The sequence below is a fragment of the Botryllus schlosseri genome, chromosome 2 (genome assembly GCF_051294905.1).
Source record: "Botryllus schlosseri isolate E-star chromosome 2, Bs_hap1, whole genome shotgun sequence".
In the NCBI taxonomy this organism is placed as follows: Eukaryota; Metazoa; Chordata; class Ascidiacea; order Stolidobranchia; family Styelidae; genus Botryllus; species Botryllus schlosseri.
This window is the reverse complement of record NC_137237.1, coordinates 32,037,622-32,053,445: the sequence shown is the minus strand read 5'-3', so window position 1 is coordinate 32,053,445 and position 15,824 is coordinate 32,037,622. Positions and strand designations below refer to the sequence as shown.

Here is a 15,824-nt window from a genome sequence, read left to right as displayed (position 1 = left end):
GACAGGGGGTCACGAAATAACATTATGCAACGAAGTCATACCAACGGTTTCGCCCGCCCGAATATGTTCAATTATTAGTAACGGGCCCTACAGTTTTCAAGAAACCTCACAATGTTCGCTTTAAGTTTTGATGAGTCTGCGCACACTCAACAACTCACTGCGCTGACCCTTGGACAACAGTACGTAACGACTAAAAAGAGGTAATAACTCCGGATTTGTTGTGCGCAACGTAGATTTCCTGTGCGCAGAGACCGTGTCAGCACTGCGCACGTTCGCAGCTTAGCGGGAACATTGCACCTCACTCAGCTCTACCGGTAAATGTGTTTACGTGAGCAGAGAGAGGATAAAAATTGATCTCAATTTACACGCAATTCCCGATGATATTGACCAATACAATCATTAATTAGTGAAATTTTTTGCGAGAATACCTGCCTCAGTAAATCGACACCCAATGTAGATACCTAATAGGCTATCAGCAAATAGCGGTCAGCCTATTGGGTTCTGGGAGTGAAGTCCCCCGGAAGTTTGGTTTATCACCCGATAGGGGCCCAGGACCAACGTTTTTTGTTTGGGGGGGGGGCTGACGAAGTGCTGTTACGGCCCTGGTAACGAATAATTGTACCTGCGGGCACGCCCGAATATGTTTAATTATTAATTACGTGCCCTTTATTTTCCTATACCACAGCTCACTCAGTGCTACTGGTAAATATGATTACGTGGGCTGAGAGGATAAAAAGTTTATAGCGACTTATATATGTAATTACCACCTATTCATTCATGCATTATGGAAAATTTTGGTACCTAGGGCGATCAGGCCACACAAACTTTGCTGTCCATCAAAATCACGATATGGGGTTCTTGGGGGCGAAGTCCTCAGAAGTTCGGTTTATCACGCTATGGGTGCGCAAGGCAATCGTTTTTAGGGGGGTTAACGAAGTGCTGTTACGGCCCTCCCTCTTACTCATTGTCTTTATTACATTCCTTACAATATGAAGTTGGGGGGCGCTGGAGCACGATAATTTTTGAAAGGGGGCGCTGGAAGAAAAAAGGTTAAGAACCACTGTATTAGATGAACAAATCTTTCAGCATTGTGTCCACGACATCCTGTTTTGCTATACCGTCGAGGTCCGGTTTTCTGAAAATATCATATTTCAGGCGATGGGTGTCGTAGCGACAGCGGCTGCGGACAAAACGAAGATTGCGATGATGGAGAATGCGTTTGCAAGCGAGGATATAGCAGGTTCAATGGCCGCTGCGCTCGTAAGTTTGTGCGGGATTTAATAGCGCATAATATAGAATAAATATCTTGACGCCAATAGATGCCTAGCATGCCGCATAAATCATATCTAACAAGAAATATGCGCCTTGTGCGCGCCTTGCCAGTAAACTACGGAAAACCGCTTTGTATTCTCCGAAAGTGCATACGAATGTGTTCTAAAATTTTTTTAGGGGGTATGGTGCATAGAGCTTGCGAAAATAAAGTTCTCGGTATTTCGTGTCCGTACGGTCAGAGGATCAACATAGTGGATGCACTATACGGGAGAACGGAAGAAAATGAGTAAGTATACGCGTGTTTCTTTACCATTAGGGAACATTGCTCACAAGGGCACACCTATACGGTTGGGCATCTCGCTGGTGTGAGTGTTCTGAGAATGCTTGATCCGCCATGGGTTCTGCACATAATCCAAAACACGAGGGTCGATCACGGATAAGTGGACTGGCTCTATTGATATGACAGTAAATCAAGATATACTAATGCTACGTTTCTATAAACCAGTGGTTCCCAAAGTGGGAGCCAGCACCCCCCTGAGGGCGTTCGCGAGCGTGAAGGGGGCGCTGGTTGTGAAATGGGCGATTGAGGGGCGCTGGCTATAAAATTGGGCAGTAAGGGGGCGCTGAGTGCAAATAGGGTCGGCGTAGGTTTAGAAGGCAACTGCTGCGTAGTGTTAAAACGATTTATAAATAAAGCAGCTAAATACGCAGTAAAAATGCAAAATCGATCAAGTCAGGGTGTGCCGTCGATTTAATCAGCTGTACCGAAAAAGTCCATTGTTACTTGACAATATTTATCCCGTCATCAATGGACTAATTTAGCAGTCGGTGGAATTTCTAAGAAGCGTGGATCATTGTGTGAGGTGAGGACTACGAAGTATGTCAGCAGTTATTGCTCACTTCAAGGCTTTTTAAGAGAAACCGTCTTCCGTGATTTTATTCTCTGTTTCAAACGATCATGAATTTTCCACAGTGTTGTGAGTGTGACCGTAGCTTTCGGCACAGCGTTCTGGTGGCGAGAAACGATATCGCTTCCACTTGACGGACATATTTTCCAAAATTTATGAGTAAAATACATCCGTTCTTAGTAATGATGATACCTGATAAAAGTGAAAATGGCACTGTCCGAATTCAGTGATAAGCCCGAAATTTTGCGACGCCTGAACTGTTCCTATTCACAAGATTGCCTGAGCTACCCGTCCATCTTGAATACCCGATTTTGAGGGAGGAACATAAATCAATCACCCTATTAAACTGCAGGATGATATGGTGATTTGATTCCTTGAGATAGGCTACTTCGATTAGAAATTGCTTACCGGATAATATTGAGTCCATTCTGTAAAGTTTCCGAGCATGAAATTTGTAGTGTAGAACAATGGTTCTCAACCGCCGGTCCGCGACGACATTCCTGCCGGTCCGCCAGGTATATTACAATTTCATACCTTAATTTCAAGATGCATTGTTGAAGGCGTGTCCATTGATAAAATGATTCAGAACTTCGTGAGGTAACATTAGAGCTTGAAGCATGTTTGATTACACTTAAAGTTCAAGACGTGTCATTAGACGACATGTGAGCGACAAGTACAGAACAGATCTAAGCTGACTCATTGCTGAGCAGCGCAGTTTGCGCGATTATTCGTTTTCGATTCATTCATTTTGTGCGGGACCGTAACTGCCCCCCCCCCCAACCGCCCAATTGGAGAGGGGCCGATCTTGAAAAGAGCCCAAAATTATTTTGCAAATGAACATAAATCATACCGTATTTTTGTGAAACTTTTTCCAACATTTTTCGTTTTCTTTTCGTGCTTTAGTGTCAGTAAATGTCTTGCTTATTAGGTGGCCTTCTCCGAGAAACGAGCATGATTTAGAAAACTAGGCATTTCGGTGTCAGCCATTACCCCGCCGCAACGTACCAACACATAATGAAGTTAAGGCTAACATGGGACTCCGAAAGGTGTGCCAAAATTCGGCAGCGGGAAAACCGATTCAGTCATAAATGATTGAAAATTTTCGCTATTGGCGCGATTAAGCTACATAAACTCTCTGCTTACACTGAGTAGAATGAGTGTGCTCACGAGTAAAAGTGAAAACATCCACCCAAATGTAGGGTCTGCGGGTGAAGCCCCCGGAAGTTTGGCTTATCGCTCTGTGGGCGCCCAAGACCAACGTTTTTAGGTGTGGCCTGACGAAGTGTTTTTTCGGCCTGGATTTGCGGATGGCGGTATAGTTGCTGTAAGGTGTTGTCTTGCGGCACGCATTGTATTCGTAGTTGCCGGAGTAGCCTATGCGTCTGGTGGCAGTGGGCAATGAGCAGGGTAGAACGACAAGGTACTTGGTTCAACTCCGAAACGCTTCTTCTCTCGATATTGTCAAAGTGATGAATATTATTCGAGTTGGCATGGTCGGTTAAACCCACGACCTTCGGCGCAAAAGATTGTAAACGACCCTCGGCGGTAGCACGTTTATATGGACAAGGAAATTTTACCTTGACTCAGTAGACAGACTACCATAAAATCACCTGAATGCCATCATGAATATAATTAAAGACGATCAAAACCCTCTAAATGTCACTCTCCAGCACAATATAATTGCAGAAAACGGTTGCATACTTTACATTTTGGCTTCATTTCAATTTTGAAAGTTCACCGGTCCGCCAGACATTTTTTGAAATTTTACCGGTCCGCGAGGTGAAAAAGGTTGAGAACCACTGGTGTAGAACACTTTTGAGTTCAACCCAAAGTTTAATATCTCTAATCAATCGTTTTGGAAATACAATTAAATCAAATTGAAATACTCTCACTGGAGTTGGGTTGACTTTTTCGTCGTTGCCCTTCCCCGCTCATATTCAATAGAACGTGTTTTCAGTGCCTAGACATAGTTTCTGAATCACTGTAAATACCGGTACTGTCAGTTGAAAATCCCACAAAATAGATTGACAGTGCGGGACGTGGAGACTAGAATTTTAGAAAGAGGTATTGTTTTTATCAAAACTCAAACCCAATATGACGGGGATGATGATAATAATACACCAGCTTCATCTGTCGCATTATTAGCTGTAATAAATGCAGAACATCTTTCGCTTTATGATTTAGGCGAGGGGAGAGGGGGGTCGGTGGCGCTGGCACTTTATTCGTTGTCCAGGGGGCAGGGTTGTAATGACTCGAGTCATGACTCGACTCGAGTCAGACTCGAGTCACGATTTTTTTATGACTCGACTTGACTCGAGTCATTTTCTTGAAATGGGAAAATGACTCGACTCGACTCGAGTCAATATTTGGATTGACTCGACTTGTACTCGAGTCATTACGCATGACTCGACCCAAGTCATTGACTCGGCTTATTTTATATGCCTTGAAGATGAAGAAATTTGCGAATCATAATGGCTAGATCAACGCATCCGACGAATTCTGCCGACATCGCTATTTGTCACCACTGCTTTCGTTGCACTTGTCTGATATATCAGATATGCCGCCGTAAAAACAACAGAAAATGATACATAGTAGCAATGCATTGTACAAAATCGTCCAGTGATGAAGAGGTAATAGATCCTCCGCAATTAAAGTACTCAAGACTTTTCAATTATACAAGCAAACAATTGAATCAAAGTTCAATTAGAGCCAATGAAATGACTCAGATGGTGAAGAGACTGATAAGCTCATGTGTAGATTTGAAGGCGATGATTCTTTGCATTTTTGGGCGACTAGAAAGAATGAGTATTCAATGCTCTTCAGTGTGGTTCAAAAATGCTTGTCAATTCTTGCATCTAGTGCACTAGTGGAACGTGTATTCAGTAGATGTGGATTCATTCTACGGCCATGCCGCTTTAACATATTTGAGGATCTCCTTTCCACATTAGTATTTTTGAGGTGTAACTCATTGATTTGATCTGCTGTCTGTGAAAACGCACAATGCCCTTCGTCCATTTGACGATTTGTTAGGTATGTGCATTGTGCACGTGAGTAATAATGAATGGCTAATGTTGTGTGATGTTTGTACAATATGGCTGTTCTAAAATAACTTCTTTTTTATTTTACTGGGTGGTTACATGATAAAATTGTTATGTTGCATAAAAGGAACACTGAATCTGGCTTAAGTTGAAAAAAGTGGAATCAATGATCTGAGAGGAGAATATTCTGGATTTGAAAATAAACGGAGTATTTTAGTGAGAAATTCTTTCATATAATATAATTACATAGTAGTAAGCCGACTATCATTTCATATCCAAAACATTCTACTCTAATAACTTCACTTTTTCTAGTTGGAATTGAGTCAAATTTGCTATGAATCATATTTTTACAAAATGTAACAATATCATGAGATAGCCGGTAAAATTCGAAAATCTCTATTTGTAATTAGTCTAAAATTTTCTTTCATAGCATTGCTTTCTACTGGTTGAAATTGAGCTAAATTTGATTTTTTGGCAATCTAGCAATTTTAAGAAGTAGCCAGAAAATTTGAAAAAATGTTTTTGAACAGCCCCATTGTACAATTATTTCTCCAATGCTGTAACTGCGATGTAGTCGGTAATGCAATTGGGAAAACCTTTAGTATAATCAAAAGGTATCTGTTCTGTTGTCACTGCACAATGCACATAGTTGCATGCACGCTTTTACAGCATGCTGGCCTGTTGTAAATACCTCTACATAAACATGCATCTATTGATTCTCTATCAACTAGTATCTTGACGTGAATTTGTTGGTTCTCTATCAGATAGTATGTAGACGTGAATTCGTTGGTTCTCTATCAGCTATTCGTGAGCTATCGTCGATGTGTTCGTAATAAAAACTAAATGCTTGTATTGGTGATGTATCAGACTGACAAGAGAGATATTTGATTTTAAGTTCTAAGATTAGTAAAGTTATCTTTAGCATCGGTAAATGAGGCCAGGACCTGTCCGTTATCTGCCTAAATAAACACGTGCCAAGACTCTGATAGGGACAAAATGAGCATGTTTCGCAAACAGGGAATTCGATATCACCCAAGCAGGATTGAAAACATGAGTTGAACATGACTTCAATACTGTGACTTGGACTCGACTCGAGTCATAACACCATGACTCGGACTTGACCCTTTAAACGGTGACTTGGACTCGGACTCGAGTCTGTGATGAATTGAAAATGACTCGACTCGACTCGAGTCAAAACCACAAAAGTATGATTGACTCGTGACTCGGAACCATGTGACTTGGTTACAACCCTGCCAGGGGGGCGGTAGCTTAAAAAAGTTTGGGAAACACTGCTATAAACCATGGTTGAAAAAAATACGGCCCGCAAAGCAAGTCTGAGCAAATGTAAAAAGGCTTGTAGTATCCATCACTTGTTTAACAAAGTAGAGATTTTAAGTAGAACGTAAATATAATCTTTCAAGACCGCAAATCTCGAACAAGTTTATAGGCCACATTATACGCATCGGACGGGTGTCTTTAGTTTTCACTCCAGTCACCCGTAGATGACATTGACACCACATCCCGGGAAGACAAAATAGTGCACACTGATTTCAGAAACATTTTGACAAATGGACCAAAAATTGTTATTCGCTGAGGTGAAAACGCCAATACGAAGCCGTTGTAGGTACGGAACATGAATAATATAATAGTTATACGAAGAATACAATTCAAAAATCTTTAGTCACGTCGTTGTATACCTTACGCTGACCCGAAATTCCCCAGTCGCAGCCCCCAGCCCCGATCTCCAGAAAAACTCGAAGGATGATTTTAAAATAATCAATCAAATTCCATCATTCGCGTTTACAGTTAAATCACTTGCATGCCTTACAACAAATGTGCACGGCCAACGCCGCATCACGACTAAAAGCAAAGGAAGAATACAAAATATGCCAACATATATATCGTTGTTAGAGCTACTACTTTAGTGGTTTGTAACTGTAATGTAATCATCGTATTTTTGAAAAATCCCGTTATTTGCGACGAACGACGTTGCTAGCATAGAGTCATATGATCTGTAATATTGCATGCCATTGGACTATTATGTTTATAGCTTTGATTATAAGGAATTCCAGTGGCATTTTGAAATGACCAATCCAGCTCGCAGGCGATCAAAATGTGTGAATCCTGCTTGCGACCCAAGTTGAGTTTGACACGCCCGCTCTAAGGCTCGGATAGGCCTACTACGAATCTGGAGAGATACACTTATAGTTTTTCAATGATAGCAAAAATAGCAAAGGGCGTTTTAGTATGTTTGACTGCTGGATCACCAATGGGTCGCATGTGTGTGCCCGCCTCCAGAATATCTTCACAAATGTTGGGTTTTTCCGCTAGGCGCGTCATCACCACACGGTGTTTATGTGGATGTCGATATCGCGTGGGCCGTGTTTGCCATAGATCTCGAGACATCATAATAATAAACAACAACAGAGCCGTAGCCTATATATATGCACTATCATGTACCAGATTGCTTATCGCGGGTATATTAACTTTGGCATGATTGTAATCTATCCAACAGATGTCCCAACTCTGGACCAAAGACAACCAACTGCCGCGCTTCGAGAAGCGAAAAAGTCGTATCGCTAAAGTGCAACGGAAAGTCTCGATGTCATGTACCTGCCAACAACCACGTGTTTGGAGATCCCTGTCGCCACACCGTGAAATACTTAGAGGTCGCATACATTTGTGACTACTAAGGGAAAGATTGAAATACTATTCGTAAACGCGTTTATTGCCGGTGCTGCTTCCGCAACGTTTATGATGGAATAAAATGTAAATTCAAAGTGTATTGACTTGACTCCTCGTATGTGTATTGTACGTGGATTAAAATAAGAATAATTTGCTGTAGTAATGAGAATAATACCTATTCACAAAAGTTTGACTCTCATTTTCTGCAGCTGCCGTGTTATAACGCATCACGTAGGCTACCTTAGGCTTACACAACAACAATCCGGGATGCGTCTGATCCCGTTAAAAAGATCAAAATTATCTGAAACTGCCCTTCAAATTCTCAATTTCTATTTCCGAAATAGAATCCTAATCTTTCTATAACCACAAAAAGCGCGGGTTTATTTGTCCCAAAATATGGGAAAATATACGGATATAGTTCATATATGTATTGGTGTATACGACAATGTCAATCATGAAATATAATATGCACTTGTTACTTATAAGCATTAATTATTTCGGACAATCGCTACAATATGGACCGCCGAATCCATCCTTACATTCACAATAGCTTCCTAGTCGTAACACCATATCTAATGAACGTTGACTGGGATATTGCAGTAAAAACTGAGCAGATCCGTACATGTCCTGTATAGCGCACAAGTAGCAAGTCCAGATGTCGAAAACATATCTTCGTCGAACGAAATTTACTTGAGCCCCATATGCGTCGTCAAAGTGTGGGTGTGTTGGGTCGATATTGGTGAACTCCTTCGTGGTCCAATGTTCATTCAATATGGCGCCTGCAATCTCTTTTCTCTCTCCCGAATGGTAAACGTAAGGAAGCCAACATTGCCCCGAGTTACATTCGCGGAAGGAACACATAATATCCCGAAACATGTCGAGAGAGTTATAGAATCCCGGGTCGCGGAAAAATATAGCTGAAAGAAAGCTTACATTACCGGCGATATCGAATTATTTGTTCAGTCTACTTAGGGCCAGTTTACCATTCTTGTATGTCGGCCATAAGGTGAACGTTTTTGGGTATGTCGTATGGTCAAAGTTGATGCGATAGGAACCTCTGATTTATCCTTATAGATGTAGATTGGGCGTTGTCTCTTTAGTTTAGTAAGTTATTGCGGTCCGTTTACTCTTAGATACGTTGTGTATGGGCGCTAGATGTTTTGTATATAGGTTTATCTCCCTAACGACAGGCGACTTTATTTTAAAGCCTAGTTTAACGACCTACTGTGTTTTACTGTGTACGTCGACACGGGGAGCCAATCCTACGACATTCGACCTATCAACAGAGAGTATGACGTTACGCGAGAGTCAATCAAGAAGACTGCTCATCTTACTAAGTCTTTTCGTCACCCCTGGAAAATTCTCTCCGCAGCTAGTGTTGGCGGTGGATTGTAGGGATATTTAGTAACATCAATGGTTCTTAACTAGGGTTCCCACGAGCTTCAGGGATTCGCTAAGCCAGTATCGGGGAAACTTGTAATTAAGTAGTAGTCCAGGGCGTTGCTCGTCGGTCGATCTGAGTAAATACACAAATTAATTTTAACCCATCTGCACTCTGCATGTGGACGATTTACTTCCTACATAACACACACAAGTTGCTTCCGTGACTGTGATATCCGAATACAGACATTGGGATGGAGAAATATGCCACATAGTTGCTGAATTCAATTATTAGATAATAATGACAGCATTGCTATCAATATTACTATCTGGATGGTCAATCTCAGCTTTTCGCAATGCGTCTTGGATGATCATATAGCTTTCCGGTCCCCAGCCGTGTCTCCAAGCATCCTCAATCTCTTTCGTAGTATAATCAGAAATGAGTAAATCTGTGAAGACGCAATATGATGTTATATTCTGACAGCATCAAGAATCGTCGCTGTGGAACACTTACCGTCATTACTAGCATCCAAAATCCTTATCCACAATAGCTTCAAGAAATTCTTCAAGTTCTTCAGTTCGTCCAACACCATATAATCTAAACGGCCGTTGCTACATCCCATTTGTGAATTTGCTGATTTGATGGAAATATATTAAAACTTCGCCTGACTGAAAAAATGAGCATTCGCTAACCCGCGCATTGAGGAGGAAATCGCCTTTCAAGCGGAAACCTCTCAGATTTCGGAGCTCCTGAGTTGAATTCCGTCACGAGGTCATCGTAGACTGGTAGTAAAATGTAACAAAAGGTATAGTTCGGGGTCGAAAGCGATACTCGATCGAGGCATACCTTCATTTTCATCTTCCAATATCTTAATATCGATGTTTTCCACTGCAGCAATATCTGTGCGAGAAAAAGTGTAAATTAGACACTAGACGAGAAACTCATTGCCCATCTGCAGGGTTACCATAACATCCTTATTGATAGGATTTCCCTTATTTGGACGGGTAACATGCTGTAAATCCATATTGTTCTTATTTATAAGATTTTAAATTATTCTTGAGCTTGACAATTTTTTTGTTTTCTTTGCATTGCTCATCCTTAGGTCACAACAACCAAAATATTTCAACTGTCGTTGTTTTTAGATCCGTAACAATGGAAGGCATCCACGGATATATATCACGATAGGTCTACCTACATTCTGCCATGACACAGAAACGGTTTCATTTCTGTGGTTTTGCAGGATTCTGGTACCTATTATCTGCTGTCTTATCTGAAATTCGGATACTGAAATGATTCTTGCGAAAAGCCCATAATTCCCATTACCACATACAACATTAACGCATTTAGCACAGTGCGAGGAACAGGGCATAAATTGCTATGTATGATTCCACAGCCTTATGGTTCGTTTTGGATTTTCGGCTATATCCGAAGGAAAGATCTTGATGACAATACTCTCGCAACAGTCAGCAATTTCGGCATAAATTTTCACCCTTGAAGCAAACATCCCGATAATCCGGACAGCAATTCTGCAATTTGATACATCCATCGTCGCATTCACACGGCATATCCATAACTTGTTCTTTGAAGCATCGCTTGCTACATGTATCTGAAAATCGTCGCGAAGATAAGATTATTTATTATCACACGATCTCAAGCAATAGAAGCGATTTTATGTATCCATAACCACATAAAATACTTATGAGTTTTCATTCCGAAACTAAATAAGCGTGGTGCACAAGTTGCACAATCGGAGACTTTTATTTGCGACGTTCATTTGTCCGGTACATTAATGGCGGAGATCATGAAGTTGGCTGATCCAACAGAATGCTAATCGCGTGATTAGAAACTGCTAATCGTGGTGCATTTTGGACAGAGATCGTAAATCTGACTTGGGAGAATGCTGATCGTCTGATTAAAAACTATTAATCGGGACACATAAAGTCGGATGAGGTTTCGAACGATGATTGCCCGAGATGTCCCGAGTTGTCAATCAAGTACGTGGTGTGTGCGATGTTATCTGTTGCATCATAGTGCGAAAACGCGTTAATATCGGGTTGTTGAATGAAACGGTCGGCTGCTGATACAACGATTTGAACAGGTAGAATTATCCTCATCTCGAATTGAAAGTCATGTCCAATTAGTACGGTGCAGCGACGCAACGGAGTATGGAATATAAATAAGATACATTGCTCTACAATGGTTCGTGCATGATTCATTGATTCATTGAGTGAAGCCATTAACCTGTGATACAGTCGTCACGGTCAGTATCGGACATATTTGTGGAGTATTTGATTGATTGGAGTATTTGGTTGTATTAAAGGTTAAGGTTTAGCAGTAGCCTACTTTACTGTAAATTGCTACCGGTACTGTGAAATGACAAGAAGCAAACCCAGCGATCCTCCCAAGAACAGCATGGCGACCCCGGAACAACAGATGATACTTGAAAAAATAAGAAATGAAATTCCCTCCATCATCAAAAACTGTCTTGAAGAATTCAACAAAACCAATACTATGAAGAATGTCCAGAAAACTCTGGCAAATATCAATTCATCCTTGAAAGAGATGAGTGAAGAAATTGCAAAAGTTCAGAAGAGCCAAGAATTCATTACAGATAAGTTTGATGAAATGGAAAAACAACTGGAGATTAATACTGGCTCAATAAAGCAAAATTCGAAGTCAATCGAACAACTTGCCCTGATTATCAATGAACAGAAGAAATCAATTACTGATCTCTCTGAGAAGTATGAAGAAACCGACAGGCAATCAAGACTTGATCTTCTCGAGTTCAACGGCATACCTACCAGTACCACCGAAGACACTGATATTCTCATCAAGGAGATCATGTCCAAAATAAAGGTCCCCCCTCAGGCCAATGATATCACCTACTCACACAGGAAATTCCCCACAAGCGATAAAAATGGTAATCCCTCGCCAATCATTGTGAAGTTTGGATCTCGTGTAATACGAAACAAAGTCTTTGAATCTCGATCTATGCTTCGTTCCGTTGAAAACTCAGCAAGCATTCCAAATTACTCGGATATTTACATAGTCGAAAACCTCACCGAAAGAACTCGCAACCTACTGTTCGAGGCAAGGAAACTAAAAAGAAAGAATGATTATGATTACCTGTGGACTAAATATGGAAGAATTCTCACAAGAAAGAACTCAAAGTCATCTGTGCTCCAGATCTCCAACTTTGATGACTTGAAGAAGATGACCTAGAATCAATCATCCGTGCAATTTCCCTATGGTCTACCAGTAAGCAATGTTACCTACTATGGACACCAATTATTCCAATAGTTCTGTTACAATGCTAGATACATCCGACTTTGAATATGACAATGTCCATTCATGCTCCTCATTATCAATTGAAGATGTTGCAGCCAATTTAAACAATACTAAAAGCTCAATGCACCTTTCTATCATTCATGTCAATTCCAGATCCCTAAGAAACCACATAGATGATGTAAATGATCTTATCTCGTTCTTCAATACCAAGCCTATGATTCTTGGCATATCAGAAACCAAGCTAAAAACTCCCGACACCGGTGGCTTGGCTCTAGATGGCTATCAGTTTTTTCATAAGCCAACTCCTACAAATGCTGGGGGTACCGGTGTCTTTGTAAATTCCTCTTGTACCACCGTTGTAGCAGACTGCTACAATCTAAACATGGCTGAGGTTGAGGATATCTGGATCGAAATCTCTTGTCCCATAGGAAGAGAAACATCCATAATAGTTGGAATCATTTATAGACACCCCAATTCATCCAACATTGATGACTTCTCAGAACATCTGTCACAAACTTTATCACTATTAAATGTAAATAAAAAGTTGTATTTCATCATGGGAAATTTCAATATTAACTTACTATCGAAATCGCAACCCATATTACATTATATCAATATGTTGAAATCCCATAGTGCAGATCCAACTATTACACTTCCTACTCGACTTACTGACCACTCATCAACTTTGCTAGACCATATCTATACAAATGTGTCTTCCTGCCCTATATACCCTTTTGTTATCGAATATCCTCTTACGGACCATTTTCCAGTTTTGATCAAATGTCTCACAAGAGCTCCTTTATCCAATAAGAAACCTATCTATAAGCGCCTTCCTACCACCAACTCTCTTAAGAGTCTTCAAGATGCTGCATTCAATCAGTTTGGCACCTTTGAGATGACAGCATTAACATATGACACACTTGATATGACTTTCAATAATTTTATGACCGAACTTATGAATTTGGTAGATCATCATATACCGTTATCATGTCTGTCTCGTAAGCAGCGTAAGCTTTACTGCAAACCATGGATCACTACTGGTATCTTGAAGTCTATCAAAACTAGAAATAAGCTTCACCGTGTATGGTATTTAAATGGTACTGAAGCGCAACGTCGACAGTACAAGGCATATGCTAATAAGCTAAGCCACATTAAAACGAAGGCAAAAAAATCATACTTCGCTCGTCACTTTCATAACTGCAGAAACAATAAAGCCCAAACTTGGAAAACTATTAGAAACCTAATCAACCCCTCCAGCTCCCATGCCACCATCCCGCCTATTGTAATTGATGACAACGGCAATTCTGTTAGCAATCCAAATAATGTAGCTAATGCATTAAATAAATACTTCACCTCTATTGGGCCAAAACTTGCATCTGATTGCCCTAATCTCCCCCCAAAACACTACCAAAGTACACCACGTAGTAGTACCAACAGTATATTCTTGAGTCCCACCAACATAGGAGAGATTAGCATAATAGTCGCCAACATGAGAAATAATAAAGCAGAGGGTCATGATAGGCTATCTGTGCAAATATTAAAGGCAGTTTTCCCTGCAATTTCTCCAATATTGGCCCATCTCTACAATCAATCCATGGCTTTAGGAATCTTTCCCGAAGCTCTTAAAGTAGCCAGAGTAGTTACTGTACACAAAAAAGGAAACAGAATGTCAATGAATAATTACCGACCAATATCAGTCTTATCTTGCCTAGCAATACTTTTTGAAAAGCTTCTACACTCGAGGCTCTCTGAATTTTTTCAAACCAGATTATGGCCCAATCAATTCGGCTTTCGGACTCATCACAATACTCAACATGCCATTTTAGATCTAATGCTCAAGTACCAATCAACAATTATATCTAAGGAGGTCGGTTGCTCCATATTTCTTGACTTGAAAAAAGCATTTGATACGGTAGATCATTCAATACTTCTGAATAAACTATGGTACAATGGGGTTAGAGGGACACCGCTAGCCTTGTTCAAGTCATATCTAAACTGCCGGAAACAATTTGTTGGTGACCAATGTACGAAATCTGAGCTAAGAGAAATAACTTGCGGTGTTCCTCAAGGTTCAGCTCTTGGCCCCCTCTTCTTTATCATTTACATAAACGACTTACCAGGTGCATCTAAATTCTCGACTACCTTATTTGCTGATGACACTTGCCTGTATAAATCCGACAACAATTTGAGTATTCTACAAGACTCAGTCAATATTGAAATGAAAAAAATCTGTCATTGGATGAGCCTCAACAAATTGAATATCAATGCAACAAAAACTCAAGTCCTTCTTATCAATGTCAGACCTAAGATCTTGTTACCTTCTCCTTTTTTGACCATCGGCAAAGATAAACTATCAGCAGTCCCTAATGTCAAATATTTGGGACTATGTATTGATAAAGATTTGAGTTGGAAGCCACAACTAGCAGCTCTTGCCAGCAAATTAGCGCAGGCAGTAGGTATTATAGCTCGCTTGCGACATATTCTCCCTAGATCTGTACTAAGAGACATATATTTTTCACTCTTCCACTCTCACCTCGACTATGGAATCATCTTTTGGGGGTTAACTTACGATACCTACTTGAATCACATCGCAGTTCTCCAAAATAGGGCTATCCGTTTGATAAGTGGCATGGGCCGATACGAGCGTCTTTCTCCAAGATATAAATCCCTGGGGATATTGAAAGTGCGCGACCTCTGCACTTATGAAATTGCCAAGACCATGTACCGATATCACCATGGTGAATTCCCTTCTGCTCTTAGCCGCATCTTTACGCCATCTGCCGGTGTCCACTCTCACGGAACTAGATCCGCCACTGCTGGAAATATCTTTATACAGAATTTAGCCGCTAGTGTGTGCCAGAGATCCTTAACTTTTGTTGGTCCAAGGATATGGAACTCCTTATCAATAGAGCACAGAGATTTGTCATTTGCATCATTCTGTCGTAATTTTAAGTCTCAGCTCATTTCTACATATTGAGACCTGAGAGTATAATCTGGTATTATTTTGAACTAGTGTTACAGTTTTTTTTTTTTTTCTACTACCACTGTTTTGCGTTAGCGTTTTGCTGTTTAATCTTTTGTTGAAGTGTTACTGACCGACAGTTGCATGATATAAATGTTCTAATGTTATGCCTTGACTACAGCTGACTTGAAGACTACACATCTTGATGTGGTCATATCGCTGTGTTTGTCATTTTTGCATATTTGTGTGAACAATCATCGTACGAATAAAGAATCTGTCTGTCTGTCTGT

At 40.6% G+C, this 15,824-nt stretch overlaps 2 protein-coding genes across 5 annotated transcripts in view; one reads left to right on the top strand and one right to left on the bottom strand.

Moving 5' to 3' along the window:
• Positions 1-8,000, top strand: part of LOC145458142 (uncharacterized) — a 28,668-nt gene extending 20,668 nt beyond the window's left edge. For all 3 annotated transcript variants that reach the window (XM_080336511.1, XM_080336504.1, XM_080336516.1), the window contains 3 exons: positions 1,156-1,260; positions 1,450-1,558; positions 7,734-8,000. In XM_080336511.1, the coding sequence (XP_080192637.1) occupies positions 1,156-1,260; positions 1,450-1,558; positions 7,734-7,911 (392 nt within the window). In that variant the 3' untranslated portion in view covers positions 7,912-8,000. The remainder of the gene's footprint in view (positions 1-1,155; positions 1,261-1,449; positions 1,559-7,733) is intronic.
• Positions 8,001-8,310: 310 nt separating this feature from the next.
• The window catches only part of LOC145458048 (uncharacterized), a 31,100-nt gene continuing 23,586 nt past the window's right edge, over positions 8,311-15,824 (bottom strand). For both annotated transcript variants that reach the window (XM_080336358.1, XM_080336363.1), the window contains 6 exons: positions 10,774-10,890; positions 10,131-10,184; positions 9,977-10,066; positions 9,798-9,917; positions 9,610-9,732; positions 8,311-8,820 (listed from right to left, as the gene is read on the bottom strand). In XM_080336358.1, coding sequence (XP_080192484.1) covers positions 8,396-8,820; positions 9,610-9,732; positions 9,798-9,917; positions 9,977-10,066; positions 10,131-10,184; positions 10,774-10,890 — 929 coding nt within the window. In that variant the 3' untranslated portion in view covers positions 8,311-8,395. The remainder of the gene's footprint in view (positions 8,821-9,609; positions 9,733-9,797; positions 9,918-9,976; positions 10,067-10,130; positions 10,185-10,773; positions 10,891-15,824) is intronic.